A 17,591-nucleotide genomic window follows, 5' to 3' on the forward strand; every position below is an offset into this window, starting at 1 on the left:
TATATTGTTAATTAAAAAATATTTATTTTTTAAATTAAAATATAAAAAATTTAATTAGTAAAAAAATTAAAAAAATTATATTTTTTAAAAAGCTCCTAAAATTTAATTAGTAATTTTTTTATATTTAATTAGTGAATTTTTGTTTGGTAAAAAGAATATGATTGTAATTTATAAATTTATCTATTTACATGTATTATAAACTTATTGTAATTAATTTAAATATTTTAAATAGAGTTTGGAGGAGATTTCCATAGTGGAATGGTATTCGCTTCCACGATCTATGGCCATTTATTTCCATAATGTAATCATTCATAGCGCACATGGAACGGCAATCGCTGACAGCTCAAAAGATCGAGGAGGGTGTGTCTGTGTATTCATTCATCTAATAATGATAGTGAACGATGGCCCATTTGCTCGAGACTTTGTGTAGAGTAGTAGTAGTACTAGTAAGTATAAGGAAACACGGAAGAAAAAAACCCATGCGAGAGCCCGAAGGGCAGGGCCCACCGCCAATACCATTTATTTATTTATTTTTAGTCCACAACGCGGTCGAACCCGACGGGCGCGTTTATACTTTCGTGATCCATTAAATACATTTACATTCACTGAACTGCTGTCCTCTTGGCGGCCTCTGTTGGTTCGCATAGATTTAACGATACGCAGAGGGATTGTTTTCCGATACGCAGAGGGATTGTTTTCCGAGCAAGTGAACAATGGCTTCCACCAGCACCCAACTGCAGGAAGGAGCTTTTCTCCCTCCTGGATCTAGTTTCTGGAAATATGACGTCTTCTTAAATTTTAGAGGCGAAGACACCCGCAACGGCTTTGTTGATCATCTCTATTCAGCTCTGCATCAGAAGGTTATTTTTACATTTAAGGATGACCTCAAGCTCGAGAGAGGTGAATCAATTTCTCCGACACTCTTGAAAGCCATTGAAGAGTCGAGGTTTGCCGTGGTTGTTTTCTCCGAGAACTATGCTTCTTCCAAGTGGTGCTTGGAGGAACTCGTAAAAATTCTCGAGTGCCAGAAGACGAGGGGACTCACTGTTTTGCCAGTATTTTATAAAGTAGATCCCTCGGATTTACGGAAACAAAGAGGGAGCGTTGGAGAAGCATTTGCCAAACACGAGGGAGATTCTAGCAAAGAGAAGGAGAAGCAGAAGGTGCAGAGATGGAGAAATGCTCTAATGGAAGCGGCCAACATTTCTGGGTGGGATTCAGAAAAAGATGGGTAATATTAGATTGTCATTTTTAGTTTTTAATTTTTTAAAATAATAAAACTACGTTTATTTTGTCATTTTTAAAAATATAATTTCAAAAACAAAAAAAATATTTATAAAAAATCTCAAAAGTTAGTTGTTTTCAGATAAAATAATCTCTAAGTCCAAAATATAGAAAACACAATCTATTTTTCATATTTTGGTTATAAAAAAGAAAAGGAAAAAAAATGACAAAAAGAAAAAAAATTATTCTTAAATTTTAAAAATAAAATTATATATTTATTTAAAATTTAAAAAATACAATATATCTATATTATAATTAAAAATATAGAATAACATATAATATATTATTAAGTATATTACACATATTATGTATAATAATATTTAATATAAATTATCACTCAAATGTGAGTAATTTATAAATTAAATTTATTATTTTATTTTAATAGTATTTTTTTTAAAAAAGTTAATTTTATCATTTAATGATAAAATTCATTGAATAAAATATCATAAGATATTTTTTCTCAAAATTTTAAAATAAATGCATTTTTTAATTTTCTATTTTAAGAAATAATTTTTTAAAATGATAAAAAGAGCATGTTTTTAGTTTTCTAAAAATAAAATATCAAAATAGAAATCTAAAAATAAATTTAAAATTTAAAACTGAAAATTGAAAATGCAAAGAGAATGCAATCTTAACAACTCAAACTCAAACATTTTTTTTTAATATTAATAACTCTGTATTTGTATATATAATATTTTATATATTATACTTATAAGATAATATAAATAAATAGAGTCATAACATATGTCATCGTGTTTAATTCCTTGTTAAAATAGTTAATTTTTAATTCAAAAATTGTCAAAATAGTTATATTATTTAATGAATTTAGCTTAATACCATATTGGATTTGGTAATATCCAACTAAAATTCAATTATAAATGGGTCTTTTGCGTTTGGCCCCCTTCCTAAATACTAGGTGGTTGTTATTAAGGCTTCAAGGTTTGGCCTCAATTCCCCAATAGAGGAGTCAGTGAGTGAGTCCCTTCTAATTTAGCATTTATAATTTGATAATTCTTTTGTTACTGCTGGTAATTAAACTTTTCATGGATATTAATTCATTATAATTATCTCAGACACCTTAAAGAAAGAACACTAAAAATAAAGATAAAATTGAACCAAAAGAATTAGATTATGTTTCATGGATATTAATTCATTATAATTATCTCAGACACCTTAAAGAAAGAACACTAAAAATAAAGATAAAATTGAACCAAAAGAATTAGATTATGTCTAGGTACATATTTTCTCTATCAATATATTTCTGGGTTACCTAGATACGATGTCTTTCGTGTAAATTTTGATGAAAATATAATCATATATTTTGTGGTTACGAGCATTATATTTTAGGAGGCACTGAGATGAAAGATAAATGACAATATCTTAACTATGATGTGTCTTTTGTGTTCTTAAACTCATCTAATGGGCAGGCCTGAAGCAAAGCTTGTCCGAAACATTGCCATTCATATTCTAAAAAGACTGGGAGATAATGGTTCAAGCGTTCTTGAAGATGTTGTTGGATTGTATCATCGTATAGAAAAAGTGATGTCACTATTAGAAATGGGATTGGAATTTGGATGATCCACGTATAGTAGGGATATGTGGAATGGGTGGTATTGGAAAGACTACTATTGCCCAGGCTGTCTATCACCAAATTCGTTCTCGGTTTGATGCCAGTTGCTACCTTTCGAATATCAGAGAAGCTGCTAATGGGAAGCATGGCTTGGAGTCATTGCAAAGAACTCTTCTTTTTGATATCTTCTCAGTCTCAGACAGTGATATAAAAATAAGAAATCTTTATCAAGGTCATAGCATGATAATGAACAGGGTACGGTGTATGAGGGTTCTTGTAGTCCTTGACGATGTGGACCGGGTAGATCAACTGGATGCACTTTTTGGTAAGCTTGATTGGTTTGGTTCAGGTAGCCGGATTATACTAACAACAAGAAACTCTCATTTACTTGAAATACTTGAAGTGAATCATGTGTATAATGTCGAGCAACTAAATTACGAAGAAGCTTTAGAGCTATTTTGTTGTAAAGCATTTAGAAAAAACCAACCAACACAGGGTTATGAGGGACTCACAAACAGTGTAGTTCGTTACGCTGGAGGAGTTCCATTAGCTCTCCGAGTTTTGGGCTCTTTTCTCTTTGGCAGAAGCATAATTGAATGGCAAAGTGCAATTGATAAATTAAGCGAACAGCCCAATGCAGAAATTCAGGGAGTGCTCAAATTAAGCTATGACGGACTGGACGATGAAGAGCAGGAAATTTTTCTTGACATTGCATGCTTCTTTAAAGGGAAGAGCAAAGACTATGCAATAGATGTATTGGATGCTTGTGGTTTCCATGCGGATATTGGAATAAGAGTTCTTGAAGACAAGACACTTGTAACAATAACACATAATCATATAAGTATGCATGATCTGATACAAGAAATGGGACGCCATATTGTTAATGAAGAATTCCCAAAAGGAGCCCGGTAAAAGAAGCAGGTTGTGGAAGTACAAAGACATTTACGATACACTCACAAAAAAAACTGTAAGTGCAAGTGCTCTCATTTGAGAATGTGTTTTGAATTGGTCAATTATCTTCTCATCTAAGAGCCTAGGTTTGTGGTATTTTTATTTTTTATATTTTTGTTTTTACTCTCAACAATATCTTCTCATGCATGCTTGACCAAACTTTATTATGTAATTGGACCAACAAAATCTTTGCCTCTTAAATTATGAATCATCATGTCATAGAAATATATATCTTGAACTTGTATAATATTATTTTTTGCTCCCAATAGAATGAAACATATTCAAATAGATAATTTTGCACAGCATTCACTTTGTTTGTTTTAAGGATAAAAGTAGCGTTTCCTTTCGTTAAGATTCGATTTCTTATTTTTACTGCTTGTTTGTTAGGGGACAGAAGCAGTAGAAGCCATAGTTTTGGATTCTCGTGAAACAAAAGAGATATCCTTAAGTCTTGATGCGTTTTCAAAGATGAACAAATTGCGACTGCTCATGCTTAGTAATGTTCAGCTTCCTAATGGTCTCAACTACCTCTCTAATGATTTATGCCTTCTTGATTGGGATGGATACCTTTTAAAATACCTGCCATCAAATTTTCTATCGGACAGACTTGTCATACTAAAAATGTTGAGAAGCTGCGTGAAACAACCTTGGAATGGAAGAATGGTATGAGCAAAATAAATCCTATTGTTTTTTTTTTTTTTTACTATATATGCTTGCGTTACTGAAATCTCATTTATTTTAATAAATTTTGTCTATTGTTATCTATGGCAGTGCCTAAACAAGTTGAAATATGTTGACCTCAGTTATTCGCCATGCATAACCAAGATCCTAGATTTTACACGGGTAACAAATCTTAAGGAATTGACGCTTGGAGATTGTATGAATTTGGTTGAGATCGGCCCATCCATTGTAGCCATCAAAAGGATTATGTACTTAAATTTGAAGAACTGCAAAAATCTTAAGGTTCTTCCTCCGGGTTGTTGGCTTAAATCTCTTGAACGACTTTATCTTTCTGGTTGCTCAAAACTCCAAAATGTTTTTGAAGTTTTAAAGTTTACGGAATGCTTAATTAGTCTTGATTTGAAAGGGACTTGTGTAAGGGAACTGCCAATTGAACATCTCAGCAATCTTCGATATATTAGTCTGCAGGATTGCAAAGAACTTACAAGTCTTCCAAGTGGCATTTGTGGGTTGAAGCTTCTTGAAAATTTGATTGTTTCTGGCTGCTCAAAACTTAGCAAGTTGCCCGAGAACCTAGGAGGATTGCAGAGACTGCATAAACTTCATGCTGATTTTACTGCTATTAAGCAACCACCATCCTCGATTGCACACATGAAGAGACTTAGGGTTTTGTCATTTAGGGGATGCAAGGGAGGAGTAACATCAACACCATGGAATTCACTGTTCTCGTCATTTCTAATTCCAAAAGAACGTCAAGATCCCATGGGTTTTGAGCTACCTCCTCTATCAAGCTTACGCTCATTGTGCAAGCTAGATCTTGGAAACTGCAACTTCTCAAAAGGATTTCTCCCAGATGACCTAGGCTCCTTATCCTCGTTGGAATTTTTATACCTTAGTGGTAGCAACATTATTGGTTTGCCAGCAAGCATTGGTTATCATCTGCGTCTTTCTAATCTTATGTTGAAGGATTGCAAGAAGCTTAAAACGTTGCCCTATCTCCCGATAAGTATCTCTTTCATTGATGCAAGTGGATGCACATCATTAGAAATATTTACAGATCTTAGGTGGGGCAATAGGTGGGATAATTGTCGGTTCAGTAGGTCCATCATTTTAATTAATTGCCATACGCTAGCAAAGAATCAGCCCGACCTTCACATTCAACTTATCAGAAATCTTATTAAGGTCCGTCTCTCTCTCTCTCTCTCTCTCTCTCTCTCATGTCTTTATTTGTGGTAGCTGCAGAACATCGCTTATTACTGGGGCTGCACTATTGTTTTTCCTGGAAGAGAGATTCCGAAGTATTTCAGCTATCAAAATAATATGGGGCATTATATTCGATTCCAACTGATGCCAGATTGGTGTCAAAGACTCGGGGGTTTTATTGTATGTGTTATTTTTGAAGCAAAGGCTCCAATTGATGCTGAAGTCTATGTGGAATGTTATGGGATACGCAATGATGTTGTAGACTTTGCCACATTGTTAAGAAGTGACAAGTTACATTTTGGGTCAGATCACTTTTTTATGACCTACAAGAAATTTGATGGCACGGTGAATCGTTTGAAAACTTGGACTGGGATGATGTTTTATTTTACAAGTAGTCATCCTGAAATGTTTGTCCCAATAAAATGCGCCGTTGAAATGATAGATAAGGTGGATTTTACTGTTGAAATGATAGATGAGGAGGAGGGTCAATTAATTGGATGCAAGAGAAAGAGAAGTTGCTATGACTGTGACTACAACGAGACAGATATAAGAGAACAGTCAAACTCTAAAGGACTGAAAGGAGCTGTCATCCAATTGAATGACTACTCTCAGTTTGAACTATCAGAAATTCAAAATATACGAAATTCAGTTCTGTTGAAACGAGATTCTTATACTTCAAAAGAATTACGGATCGATTGGAGGTGGAATATGCGTAGGCTTATGCGTAGGGTCCCATAAAGGGTGGGGCCTTCGAAATCAGTTGGCCGCCTTCACCTTCAGCTTTAGCTCTACTTTTATTTCATTATTATAAAAGATGTGACTTGTGAGTTGTGACTGAATAATTAAATGACTTTACCTTTTTTTTGTTTTACTTTTTTCTTTTAGCTTTCTAACTATTCTTTATAAGGGAAGAAATTCAAATTATACTGTTGAAATTGAAACATTGGACAATTTTTTAAAATTAATTATTTTACATATTTAATTATTTATGTTAGTTTTTTAAAATAGATTTGAACAAATTAAAATTTATGAAAATAATTTTTATTTTCTTTATAATGTAAAAAATTTAACATTACTTGATGATGATAATTTAAAAAAGAAATATAAATCTTAAAAGTTTTTTAAAACATGATATGTTTTTTATATTGATAGTTTAAATTTATTTTTAAAATTAAAATTTTTAAAAAATTATAACTATAGAAATAAAAATAATATTAAATTTTATAAAAAGTATAAATTTGTTTTTAAATACATGCATAATTATAGAATATTATTAATTATTCTTGTAATTTTAAGTTTTTTAAAATTAAAATTAGTTAAATTTTATTTTTTTTAATTATGTCAAAAAAATTATTTTTTAAATTAAAATATAAAAAATTAATTAATGATTTTTGTATTTTTAAAAAAATAAGAAAAATTAATTTTTAATATTTTTTAGAAAGCCCCTAAATTAGTAATTGCGTGGGCCGCCAAGCCCTAGAGTTGGCCCTGGAGGCAGAAAATTTTAATTTGATTTGAGCTCTCGCCCAGTGTGAATTTATGAGTTATATCAACTACTAGTTATGGGGCATTGCATTAAATGTTTCTAATAATTTTTATATTATCAATGAAAGGAGTTAAAAAAGCATCTCCCACCATATTAACTACAAATTACTTTCATATTTTATTACATGGGATCACATTTTACTAAAAATCTTAAAAAATTCACTAAAAAAAAATTGTTCAATGATCTTTTAACTCTTATTAATATTTGTTAGTCAATTTTTTATAATATCAGACCCCTAATATTAGTTATTACATCATATACATTTATTTATTTCTTATGGTCACAATATCAGTTAACAAAAAAATATTAGCAATAAAAAAAAAATTAGATGTAAAAGATCAAAACAAATTTTTACTTAACTAAAAATCCAGCTTAATTGAATTCGTATGACATTTGAATTTTAAATTTTCAATTTCTTATCCATCCCTAAGGTTTGGATCTCATGAGTTACTTGATAGCACGAAAATCTATATTCATATTTAGGAGTATAGATTTAAAAGATGTTGATGACGATTTGAAAGATATTGAGAAATGCGTAGAGCAATCTATACAAGTGAAAAAACAAAATTAGTGTTATGCTATTATATAGAGTATATTTATTATTTATCAATGAAAAGATATTAAATTTACATTAACAAGTGAGATCTTATTAAGTAAACCCAAGGAAGTGTCCACCAGCTCACCACATCAACTAGTTATGGGGCATTGCATTAAATGTTTCTAATAATTTTTTATATTATCAATAAAAGGAGTTAAAAAAGCATCTCCCACCATATTAACTACAAATTACATTCATATTTTATTAAAAATCTTAAAAAGTTTACTAAAATGTTGAATTATGACTATCTATTAAATATCAACCCCCATATATTAGTTTATTATATCATATACATTTGTTTATTTCTTATGGTCACAATATTAGTTAACTACAAAATATTAGCAATAAAAAAACAAACAAAAACTAGATGAGGAAGATCAAAACAAAATTTCTACTTAACTAAAAATTCAGCTTAATTCAATTCTTATGACATTTGAACTTTAATTTTTCAATTTCTTAACCATCCTTAAAATTTGGACCTCATGAGTTACTTGACAGTAAGAAGATCTATATTTAAGAGAATAGATATAAAAGATATTGGTGACGATTTGAAAGATATTAAGAAGCGTGTAGCAACAATCCAACACAATATAGAAGGTAATAAAATTTAATTTCAAATGAGACTATTACACTTGACGATTACTGTGTAATACAATTCTTTCGTCACCTAACATTCCAACCAAGCAAAGAGTCATGGTACAATAAACTCACATACTTAGTAATTACGTGTCTAATCTTATCATTTACAGCATTGTATTTTGTGGGGCGTATTCTCGGTGAGAGATTTATTCCCAATCTTACCATTATTTTACCTATTATGCTCATTGATCAGTTTTGTGACTCATCTTGTTTTTAACATCATTCCAGGTGTAGGAGTTAATGTCATGGTTGGATCATTTGGTGTGTCGGTTCTAGATGGCTATGTGTATAAGACAATCCCGACCGAGAAGATCTTTGGATGTGAGTTGTAGTTAAGAGCTCAGATATTGTAATTTGTTATATTTGATTGATTGATTCTTTGTTATGTTAGAAAATATTCCTAAAATGTGTATTTATAATTAATTTATTTTTATTTTTATATAATTATGAAATAATATTCCAGTCTATATATTTGAGTTATTAACCGATAGTAATTAGATATTGACGGAATTCTGGATCGTCACATTTAATCTATTGATAGTGAGTTTTTGTTTGGTAAAAAGAATAGGATTGTAATTTATAAAATTATGTATTTGCATGTATAAATATTTATAAATTTATTGTAATTAATTCAAATATACTTTGAATGGAATTTCCAGGAGATTTCCATATAAAGTGGAAGGGTCATGGCTTCCACTATCTATATATATGGCCATTTCCTTATTTCCATAATGTAAACATTCATAGCGCACATTAATTGCACGCACCACAACCATGTTGGAACTGCAAGGGCAGGGCGCATTGCTGCTACCGCGTTGATACTTTCGTGGTAGAACATGATTGTAATTTACAAATTTATTTATTTACATGTATTAATATTTATAAATTTATTGTAATTAATTAAAACATTTTGAATGAAATTTCGAGGAGATTTTCATAGTGGAGATTTCCATATTGGAAGCGTACGTTAGGTAAAGATGAGGGAAAGATACAAGAGAAGAGAAGAGAAGAAGAAGGATGAGGAGAATTGGAGAAAGAAACAATACAGCTGATGCCAACATTTTTAATTAATTGTCATACACTAGCAAAGAATCAGCTCGGCCTTCACGCTGAACTTATCAGAAAAATCCAGCTGATGCTAGATTCGTATCAAAGGCTCAGAAATTTTATTGTATGTGTTGTTTTGGAAGCAAAGGCTCCAATTGATTCATCATACAATACAGCTGATGAGGAGAATGCTATGCAATGATGTTGAGATTAACAGGTTCCATTTTGGATCAGATCACTTTTTTCTGCACTACGTGACATTTAATGGCGAGGTGGAGGTGAATCATTTGAAAACTTGAACTGATATATTCTTTTATTTTATGAGTAGTCGTCCTGAAATGTTTGTCCCAATAAAATGCGCTATTGAAATGGTATATGAGAATGACAAAGAATGGCGAGATCCATGTGCAAGTATCCAACAAATCGACTATTATGAGTTTGGGTTGATTGAACGGAAGCAAGGTGTTGTATCGAAAAAGAGAAACCGCCATGACTATATATGATTGTATTTGTAAAGAAAATTATTTTTTTATAATTTTATTAGATGAAAGAATTTGAGTTATTAATTGGTTGTAATTAGATATTAAGAAAATTTTAAATCATCATATTTAATCTATTGACGTGAATTTTTGTTTGGTAAAAAGAATAGGATTGTAATTTATAAAATTGTGTATTTACATGTATTAATATCTATAAATTTATTGTAATTAATTCAAATATACTTTGAATGGAATTTTTTATAAAAATAATATAAAATAATATTTTTATATTATTTTAATTAAATATTAAGTAAGTTAAAATAATCACAATAATAAAAAATTTAAAAAATGATGAATGTTTATAACCTTTTATTTACCTACGAAAGATTCCTAAAACCCATTGTTAAATAAGTTTTGCGAGTTTATTGTCAATGGGTATAGAAACAATTAATGAGATATCAAACGGTAGTGATTGATTTTGATACAAGGAGAGAAGATGAAATAAGAGAAGAAGATGACGATGAAGAATCCTATGAATTTGTCAATTTCAAATAAGTTGGTTGGTCTTTTTATTTATTATTTTTCTACGTGCACACACAAAAACTTGTCGTCTTCAAGTTAAGTAGTCGTTAATTGATTTCAATGATTGAAACTCGTTATCAAAGGTTTTTAACTAGCAATATCTTTTTTTTTTTAATTTTTTATTTTATTGTAATTTAATTAATAATAGAAACGGGTCTTTTTTAAAAAAATAAATAAATAAAGCACATGAATTAGTCAAAGCATTTCTAAACCTCTGAGAGCTCCGCTAATCACCCAATTCACAAAATAAAGATGCACATTTTACATTCATCTAAGTCTAATTATAGCGAGCGAGCGAGCGATGGCCCATTTGCTCGAGACTTAATTTGTGTAGAGTAGGAGTAGTAGTAGTACTAGTAAGTATAATTAGGAAACAGGGAAGAAAAAACCATCAAAGTGAGAGCCTGAACCTGAAGGATGGATGATATATGAATATTTATTTGTAATTATTAATTCAAACATTATTTCACACCCTACCGCACATTGCACGCAACACAACGCAACGCGTCCGTGAAGTCCGTTTATAAATACACATTCACGGACCCCAAGGGCAGACAGGGTACATTGAACACATTTTACATTCACTCAACTCCTGTCCTCTTGGCCTCTGTTGTTTTTCGAGCACCTAAACAATGGCTTCCACCAGCACCCAATTACAGGACAGAGCTTCTCTCTCTCCTGGGTCTAGTTTTCGGATTTACGATGTCTTCTTGAGCTTTAGAGGCGAAGACACCCGCAACAACTTCGTTGACCATCTCTATTCGGCTCTGCATCAGGTTGGCATTTTCACGTTCAAGGATGACCTCAAGCTCGAGCAAGGTGAATCAATTTCTCCGACACTCCTGAAAGCCATCGAAGACTCTAGGTTTGTTGTGGTTGTTTTCTCCAAGGACTACGCTTCTTCCAAGTGGTGCTTGGAGGAACTCGTTAAGATCCTCGAATGCCAAAACACAAGGGCACTCACCATTTTGCCAGTGTTCTATAAAGTAAATCCCTCGGATTTACGGAAACAAAGAGGGAGCGTTGGAGAAGCATTCGCCAAACACGAGCGAGATTCCAGCGAAGAGGAGAAGCAGAAGGTGCAGATATGGAGGGATGCTCTGATGGAAGCGGCCAACATTTCTGGGTGGGATTCAGAAAAAGACGGGTATTATTAACAACTCAAACTCAAAACATTTTTTTAAATATTATTAACTCTGTATTTGTATATATAATATTTTATATATTATACTTATAAGATAATATAAATAAATAGAATCGCAACATATGTTATCGTGTTTAATTCCATGTTAAAATACTTAAATTTTAATTCAAAATTGTCAAAATAGTTATATTATTTAATGAATTTAGCTTATTACCATATTGGATTTGGTAATATCCAAGTGAAATTCAATTATAAAGGGATCTTTTGGTTTGGCCCCCTAAATACCAGGTGGTGGTTATTGAGGCTTTTTGGCCTCAATTCCCCAACAGAGGAGTGAGTCCCTTTTGATTTAGCATTTTTAATTTGATAGTTCTTTTGTAATTGCTGGTAGTTGGACTTTTCATGGATATTAATTGATTATAATGTGTTATTTCTGCTGCATTTTTAATTCTCTCATTCACCTTAAAGAAAGATAGAATTGAACCAAAAGAATTGGATTATGTCTAGGTACATATTTTCTCATACAAAATATGTTTCTGGGTCACCTAGCCACAATGCCTCTCATGTAAATTTTGATGAAAATATAATCATATATTTTGTGGTTACGGGCATTATATTAAAGGAGGCAGGCACTGAGGTGAAAGATAAATGAGTATATCTTGATTATGATCTGTCTTTTGTGTTCTTAAACTCATCTAATGGGCAGGCCTGAAGCAAAGCTTGTTCGAAACATTGCCATTCATATTCTAAAAAGACTGGGAGATGATGGTTCAAGCGTTCTTGAAGATGTTGTTGGATTGTATCCTCGTATAGAAAAAGTGATGTCACTATTAGAAATGGGATTGGGTTTGGATGATCCACGTATAGTAGGGCTATGTGGAATGGGTGGTATTGGAAAGACTACTATTGCCAAGGCTGTCTATTACCAAATTCGTTCTCGGTTTCATGCCAGTTGCTACCTTCCAAATGTCAGAGAAGCTGCTGAGAAGCATGGCTTGGAATCATTGCAAAAATCTCTTCTTTCTGATATCTTCTCGGTCCCAGACAGTGAGATAAAAATAAGAAATCTTGATCAAGGGCGTAGTATGATAAAGAATAGGGCACGGTGTAAGAGGGTTCTTATAGTCCTTGACGATGTGGACCAGCAAGATCAACTGGAAGCACTTTTTGGTAATCTTGATTGGTTTGGTTTAGGAAGTCGGATTATAATAACAACAAGAAACTCCCATTTACTTAAAATATTTGAAGTGAAAGTGAATCATGTGTTTAATATCGAGGAACTAAATCACGAAGATGCTTTAGAGTTATTTTGTTGTAAAGCATTTAGAAAAAACCAACCAACGCAGGGTTATGAGGGACTCACAAACAGTGTAATTCATTACGCTGGAGGAGTTCCATTAGCTCTTCGAGTTTTGGGCTCTTTTCTCTTTGGCAGAAGCATAATTGAATGGCGAAGTGCAGTTGATAGATTAAGGCAACAGCCCAATGCAAAAATTCAGGAAGTGCTCAAATTAAGCTATGACGAACTGGACCATGAAGAGAAGGAAATTTTTCTTGACATTGCATGCTTCTTTAAAGGAAAGAGCAAAGACTATGCAATAGATGTACTGAATGCCTGTGGTTTCCATGCTGATATTGGAATAAGTGTTCTTGAAGACAAGGCACTTGTAACAATAACACACAATCAGATAGGTATGCATGATCTAATACAAAAAATGGGATGCCATATTGTTAATGAAGAATTCTCAAAAGAGCCCGGTAAAAGAAGCAGGTTGTGGAAGTACAAAGACATCTACGATACACTCACAAAAAAAACTGTAAGTGCAAGTGCTCTCATTTGAGAATGTGTTTTGAATTTGTCAATTATCTTCTCATCTAAAAGCCTAGGTTTGTCTAGTGAGGGGTATCTTTATTTTTTATAATTTTGTTTTTACTCTCAACAATATCTTCTCATGCATGCTTGGCCAAACTTTATTATGTAATTGGACCAACAAAATCTTTGCCGGTTAAATTATGAATCATCATGTCATCTCAAAACTTAAATTAGTACATAGAAATATATATCTTAAAGTTGTATAATATTATTTTTTGCTCCCAATAAAATGGAACATATTCAAATAGATAATTTTGCACTGCATTCACTTTGTTTGTTTTAAGGATAAAAGTAGCATTTCCTTTCGTTAAGATTCGATTTCTTATTTTTATCGCTTATTTGTTAGGGGACAGCAACAATAGAGGCCATAGTTTTGTATTCTTGTGAAACAAAAGAGATATCCTTAAGTCCTGATGCGTTTTCAGAGATGAACAAATTGCGACTGCTCAAGCTTAGTAATGTTCAACTTCCTAATGGTCTCAGCTACCTCTCTAATGATTTATGCCTTCTTGATTGGGATGGATACCCTTTAAAATATCTGCCATCAAATTTTCTACCGGACAATCTTGTCATACTAAAAATGTTGAGGAGCTGCTTGAAGTAACCTTGGAATGGAAGAATGGTATGAGCAAAATAAATCCTATTGCTTTTTTTTTTTTTTTTTACTATATATGCTTGCGTTACTATTTATTCTAATAAACTTTGTCTATTGATATCTATGGCAGTACTTAAACAAGTTGAAATACGTTGATCTCAGTTATTCACCATGCATAACCAAGATTCTAGATTTTACATGGGTAACAAATCTTAATAATTTGAGTCTTCAAGGTTGTATGAACTTGGTTGAGATCGACCCATCCATTAAAGCCATCAAAAGGATTATGTTCTTAAATTTGAGGAGCTGCAAATATCTTAAGGTTCTTCCTACGGGCTGTTGGCTTAAATCCCTTGAACGACTTTATCTTTCTGGTTGCTCAAAACTCCAAAATGTTTCTGAAGTCTTAGCGGCTACGGAATGCTTAATTTATCTTGATTTGGATGGGACTTGTGTAAAGGAACTGCCAGTTGAACATCTCAACAATCTTCTATGTATTAGTCTGCAGGATTGCAAAGAACTTACAAGTCTTCCAAGTGGCATTTGTGAGTTGAAGCTTCTTGAACGTTTGACTATTTCTGGCTGCTCAAAACTTAGCAAGTTGCCCGAGAACCTAGGAAAATTGCAGAGATTGCAGCTACTTCGTGCTGATTTTACTGCTATTAAGCAACCACCATCCTCGATTGCACACATGAATGAACTTAGGGTTTTGTCATTTAGGGGATGCAAGGGAGGAGTAACATCAACACCATGGAATTCACTGTTCTCGTCATTTCTAATTCCAAAAGAACGTCAAGATTCCATGGGTTTTGAGCTACCTCCTCTATCAGGCTTATGCTCATTGCACAGGCTAGATCTCAGAAACTGCAACTTCTCAAAAGGATTTCTCCCAGATGACCTAAGCTCCTTATTCTCGTTGAGTTCTTTAGACCTTAGTGGTAGCAACATTATTGGTTTGCCAGCAAGCATTGGTTATCTTCCGCGTCTTTCTAATCTTGACTTGAAGGATTGCAAGATGCTTAAAACGTTTCCCTATCTCCCGACAAGTATCAATTCCATTGATGCACGTGGATGCACATCATTAGAAATAGTTACAGATCTATTTATACGCATTGGGTGGGACGATAGGTGCTTGTGGAGGCGCATCTTGTTAATGAATTGCCATATGCTAGCAGAGAATCAGCCCGACCTTCACATTCAACTTATCAGAAATCTTCCTAAGGTCCGTCTTAATCTCTCTCTCTCTCTCTCTCTCTCTCATGTCTTTATTTGTGGTAGCTGCAGAACATCGCTCATCTCTCGCACTACACTATTATTTTTCCTGGAAGAGAGATTCCAAAATATTTCAACTATCAAAATAATATGGGGCATTATATTCGATTCCAGCTGATGCCAGATTGGTGTCAAAGACTCGAGGGTTTTGTTGTATGTGTTGTTTTTGAAGCAAAGGCTCCAATTAATGCCCAAGTCTATGTGGAACGTTATGGGATACGCAACGATGTTGTAGACCATATCCGTGGGTACTGGACTGACAAGTGGCATTTTGGGTCAGATCACCTTTTTATGACCTACAGGAGATTTGGTGGCGTGACGGTGAATCGTATGAAAACTTGGACTGGGATGATGTTTTATTTTACAAGTAATCGTCCTGAAATGGTTGTCCCAGTAAAATGCGCTGTTGAAATGATAGATGAGGAGGAGGGTCAATTAATTGAAGTTGCTATGACTGTAATTAATTGGATCCAATTGAATGACTCTCAGTTTGAACTATCAGAAAGTCAAAATATACGAAATTCAGTTATGTTGAAAGGAGATTCTTATCCTAGAATAAAAGCTGGGATCAATTACATGTGGACTAATGCGCTACTGGATGAGGATTAGCATAGGCTTATGCTTAGGGTCCCGAAAAGGGTGGGGCCTTCGAAATCAGTTGGCCGCCTTCACCTTCAGCTTTAGCTTCACTTTTATTTCATTATTATAAAAGATGTGACTTGTGAGTTGTGACTGAATAATTATATGACTTTACCTTTTTTTTTTTTTTTTTTTACTTTTTTGTCTTATAGCTTTCTAACTATTCTCTATAAGGGAAGATATTCAAATTACACTGTTGAAATTGAAACATTGGACAATTTTTTAAAATTAATTATTTTAGATATTTAATTATTTATGTTATTTTTTTAAAATAATTTTAGTTTTCTTTATAATGTAGAAAATTTAAAATTACTTGATAATTTGGAAAAAAAATTTAAATCTTAAAAGTTTTTTAAAACATGATATTTTTTTTATATTGATAATTTAGATTTATTTTAAAAATTAAAAGTTTTAAAAAAATTATAACTATAGAAATAAAATATTAAATTTTATAAAAATATAAATTTGTTTCTAAATACATACATAATTTATAGAATATTACTTGTTACTGTAATTTTAAGTTTTTTAAAATTAAAATTAATAAAATTTTATTTATTTTTAATTATGTCAAAAAAATTAAGTAATTTAATCATATTGTCAATAAAAAAATTTATTTTTTAAATTAAAATATAAAAAATTAATAAATGTTTTTTGTATTTTAAAAAAATAAGAAAAATTAGTTTTTAGGAAGCCCCTCAATTAGTAATTGCGTGGGCCGCCAAGCCCTTGAATTGGCCCTGGAGGCAAAAATTTTTAATTTGATTTGATCTCTCGCCCAGTGATGGTGTACCTCCTAATTGAGGTACACCATCTCTCTTACTCACATTTCTTTTTTGTTTTCAAGTATTTCATACTTTTGAGAGGATAACTTAAGTATCAGAGGGTTTGTACAGGGATCTTGACCTGTGCTTCTAACCGATTTTCTTTCTAGACAAGTCATTCATTGTTTGGACGGCTCATCCATTAGAGTCATTCCACCTCGACAGAGTCATCCATTGCTCGAGAGAGTCACCCATCGTCTGGATAATTCACTTTGGTCCCAACCACTCCTACTTGCCTACAAAAATTTTGAAGCTCTTAAATTCAAGGCTACAAATTTTAATAAACAGAATGACATTGCCTTTTCAAATTTTGAGCTTCATTTTGGTCCCAACCACTCCTACTTGGAACTCAAGTGCGTCAAGAAAGAAAGAAGAGGAACAAAGGACATTTTAGAATGTAGTATAATGGAGAGAGTTGTATAGTTATTGCTAGAAGCCAAGATAATTTTATAAAGTTTCTTTAAAACAATAAATATCCAATGAATTTACTTTTGGTTCAAATAAATCATCTCAAAGCATCAAGGACACTTAGGCATGTCAATTGGGCCAGCAATAAGTACCCACAACATAATATTAAAAAAATTATAAATCATAAAATAACAAAATATTAATTTATCCAAAATTTTAAAAATATCATTAAAAAAAATTATATGACATATTCAATTTG

The 17,591-nt window shown here is 32.2% G+C and overlaps 2 protein-coding genes across 2 annotated transcripts; both read left to right on the forward strand.

Moving 5' to 3' along the window:
* The first annotated feature begins 471 nt into the window (after positions 1 to 471).
* Positions 472 to 14,267, forward strand: LOC127803562 (disease resistance protein RUN1-like). Its single transcript, XM_052339869.1, has 3 exons — positions 472 to 1,231; positions 12,431 to 13,541; positions 13,944 to 14,267. The coding sequence occupies exons 1-3, from the start codon at positions 714 to 716 to the stop codon at positions 14,199 to 14,201; spliced, it is 1,887 nt and encodes a 628-aa protein (XP_052195829.1). The 5' UTR covers positions 472 to 713; the 3' UTR covers positions 14,202 to 14,267.
* Positions 3,603 to 16,195, forward strand: LOC127803560 (disease resistance-like protein DSC1). Its single transcript, XM_052339868.1, has 4 exons — positions 3,603 to 3,821; positions 4,193 to 4,468; positions 4,577 to 5,668; positions 15,477 to 16,195. Exons 1-4 carry the CDS (start codon positions 3,738 to 3,740, stop codon positions 16,071 to 16,073), a joined length of 2,049 nt encoding a protein of 682 aa, XP_052195828.1. The 5' UTR covers positions 3,603 to 3,737; the 3' UTR covers positions 16,074 to 16,195.
* The last annotated feature ends 1,396 nt before the right edge of the window (positions 16,196 to 17,591 follow it).

Source organism: Diospyros lotus, chromosome 6 (genome assembly GCF_014633365.1).
Source record: "Diospyros lotus cultivar Yz01 chromosome 6, ASM1463336v1, whole genome shotgun sequence".
Lineage (NCBI taxonomy): Eukaryota > Viridiplantae > Streptophyta > Magnoliopsida > Ericales > Ebenaceae > Diospyros > Diospyros lotus.